Raw genomic sequence first — 2792 nt, 5'->3', positions numbered from 1 at the left:
GATTGAATTATAAAGCATGGATTATTTGTGATGGATTAGTGAATGAAAACAATTAATTTGGCATGTTGTATATGAACCACACTTTTATTATTGACATGGTAGAGATCATGTTTAATTAAATTAAATGTTTAATTTGGTTTGGAACATTGAAAAGAAATTTTATTACAAAGTGTTTTGTGTTGGACTCACGTGAGACCGGGCTCTAAATAAAAAAGGCACGGGCCTGATAAACCCGACCAAAGCCCGCGCGCCATTTAATTAAATGTCTGAATTTTTTCGTTTTCATCATTTTCCTAAAATTTCGAGCGCCGTCATTTACTCAAAATTTCAAACGCCTTTATTTCATTGAATTTCAACGACTTCATTTCCTCAAATTTCAGAGCATTCAAATCTTCAAATTTCGAACAATTCAAATCAAAAAAATGGAGAAATCAAACAACACAATGATGATTGAAGTAGAATCTGATTCACCTATAGAATCAATTTCTAGCACAATTATTGCAGAAAAAGGTACAATACAATTCATAATTTCAGATTGTTTTTAATTTCAAATCATATTTGATCAAATGTAATAGTGAATTTGTATTATGAATTTCGATTTATAATTTACATGCAAGGCAAATTGAATTTCATATCGTATTAAATTTCGATTTAATATCAGATCGTATTTAAATTCGAGTTAATTTAGACCTATAATTCACAATCAATGTTTATTAAATTTCATATCTTTGTTAATTTTGCATGAAGCATAATTTAATTTCAAATCGTATTTAATTTCAACTTATAATTTAAAATCAATGCTAATTATATTCCGATCGCATTTAAGTTCGACTAATAACTTGCAATCAATGCTAATTTATTTTTCGATCGTATTTAATTTATACTTGTAATTTGCATGCAAAGATATTTTAATTCGAATTGTATATATAAGATGTCATAGAAAATTAATTTAAATTTGAATCTATTTTTTTGATAATTTTAGAGTAAAATTCAAATATACTAATACTAATGATGTATGCAGCAGATAATGTAATTATAGAAGACAACATCAATGAAGAAAGAGATGATGAAGAAAGAGATGAAGATGTTGCTATAATAGGTATACTGATAATTAAATGCTCTGTAATTTAATGATATAAATGCAGAAAATTAATTTAATATAGTCTAATTTCTGACAGAAACAATATAATTCCTGACTAATAAAACTTATTTCCTGACTAATATGGTAATTTGTGAAAATAATCTGATTCCTGACAATTTCAATGTATTTATGACTGGATTTAAAAATCTAATTCATGTATGCTATAATCTAACTGACTATTATTATATTTAACCTGATTATAATTATCTATTTCCTGACTAATATTATCTAATTCCTGACAAATACAATGTATTTATGACTAAATTAAAAAATCTAATTCCTATATGCTATAATCTAACTGAATATTATTATATTAAACCTGATTATTATTATCTATTTCTTGACTAATATTATCTATATCGTTTTCATTTCCTATATAATTCCTGACTATTATTATTTTTTTCTTGACTAATATTATCCTAAACTTGATTGTGATAATTTATTTCCTAACTAATATATTGTAATTCCTGATCCGAATAATCTAATTCCTGACTAAGAAATGCTAATTCCTGAGTATTATAAATTTAAAAAAATATATTTAATTACTGTGTATAATATTTAAATTCCTGACAAAAATACAGTATGAGATGATTTATATTTACTTTTGTTGCAGATTATTACAGATATGACAAGGATAAAATCATAAGTAGATGTCTAGTAGGTTATACTGTGTTGGACTACAATGATGGATTTTTTTTATACAAAGCTCATTCAAGATATGTTGGTTTCAGTGTCAGAAAATCAACAAAAAAAAGAGATACCAATGATAAACTATATGAGTTTTATTTTAGATGCTCTAAAGAAGGACATACAAAGGGTAAAATGAAGATAGCATGTGAACAACATTCAGTAGAAATACCCATATTGGGTAAAATTGATGAAAGAAAGAGAAAAGAAAGGGAGGTAAATGAAACAAGAACTGGATGCAAAGCTCATATTCGTTTTAAAAAAAATGCAGAAGGTAGATTTGTTGTTCTTACACATGAGTTGGAACATAATCATGAACTGGTAATAACAGTTCAACGACATCATCTAAGATCAGAAAGGCAAATATTAGCTCCAATGGGTGAGCTAATTGAGAGTGGTATTAAACCAATGGATGCTTATAATTATATAAGCAATGAAGCTGGAGGAGAAGAATATGTAGGTCATACTAAGAGAGATCACCTTAACTATGTATCAAGGGTGAAAATGAGTATGGTTGAAGGTGGAGACATGCAGAATGTATTAGACACCCTTCAAGAAAGAGCGGATCAAGATCCTTCATTCTTTTATAGACTGAAATTTAATTTGGAGAAGAAAATAATGTTGTGAGCTATTTTTGGCGTGACTCTCAAATGCTTGAAGATTTCAAAGCTTATGGTGATGTTTTAATCTTCGATACAACATACAGAACAAACAAATATGGGTTGATATGTGTTCCATTTGTTGGTATAAACAATCACTGGAAAACAACAATGTTTGGATGTGCATTTATAACTGATGAAAAGACTGATACATTTGTTTGGCTGCTTTCAATCTTCAAAAAGTCAATGTATGGAATTGAACCAAAATCAATCATCACTGATCAAGATCTTGCAATGAGCAACGCCATACCAGAGGTAATGAGTTTTAGCTTCATAATATTTGTATTTTATACTAGAATATGTTA

General features: G+C 27.6%; 1 protein-coding gene across 1 annotated transcript; it reads left to right on the top strand.

Moving 5' to 3' along the window:
* The first annotated feature begins 1011 nt into the window (after window positions 1–1011).
* On the top strand, window positions 1012–2455 carry LOC110707586 (protein FAR1-RELATED SEQUENCE 5-like). The gene is made up of 2 exons (XM_021885614.1): window positions 1012–1099; window positions 1755–2455. Exons 1-2 carry the CDS (start codon window positions 1012–1014, stop codon window positions 2453–2455), a joined length of 789 nt encoding a protein of 262 aa, XP_021741306.1.
* Window positions 2456–2792: the final 337 nt, after the last annotated feature.

Source organism: Chenopodium quinoa, unplaced genomic scaffold (assembly GCF_001683475.1).
Source record: "Chenopodium quinoa cultivar QQ74 unplaced genomic scaffold, ASM168347v1, whole genome shotgun sequence".
Classification (NCBI taxonomy): domain Eukaryota; kingdom Viridiplantae; phylum Streptophyta; class Magnoliopsida; order Caryophyllales; family Amaranthaceae; genus Chenopodium; species Chenopodium quinoa.
This window is presented reverse-complemented; position numbering and strand designations above follow the sequence as displayed.

What these genes read in the sequence shown, in the direction of transcription:
- LOC110707586 (XM_021885614.1), top strand. Translation starts at nt 1,012, where the DNA reads ATGTATGCAGCAGATAATGTAATTATAGAAGACAACATCAATGAAGAA. An exon ending in TGAAGATGTTGCTATAATAG is followed by an intron (nt 1,100 to 1,754) that starts GTATACTGATAA and finishes CTTTTGTTGCAG; the next exon opens with ATTATTACAGATATGACAAG.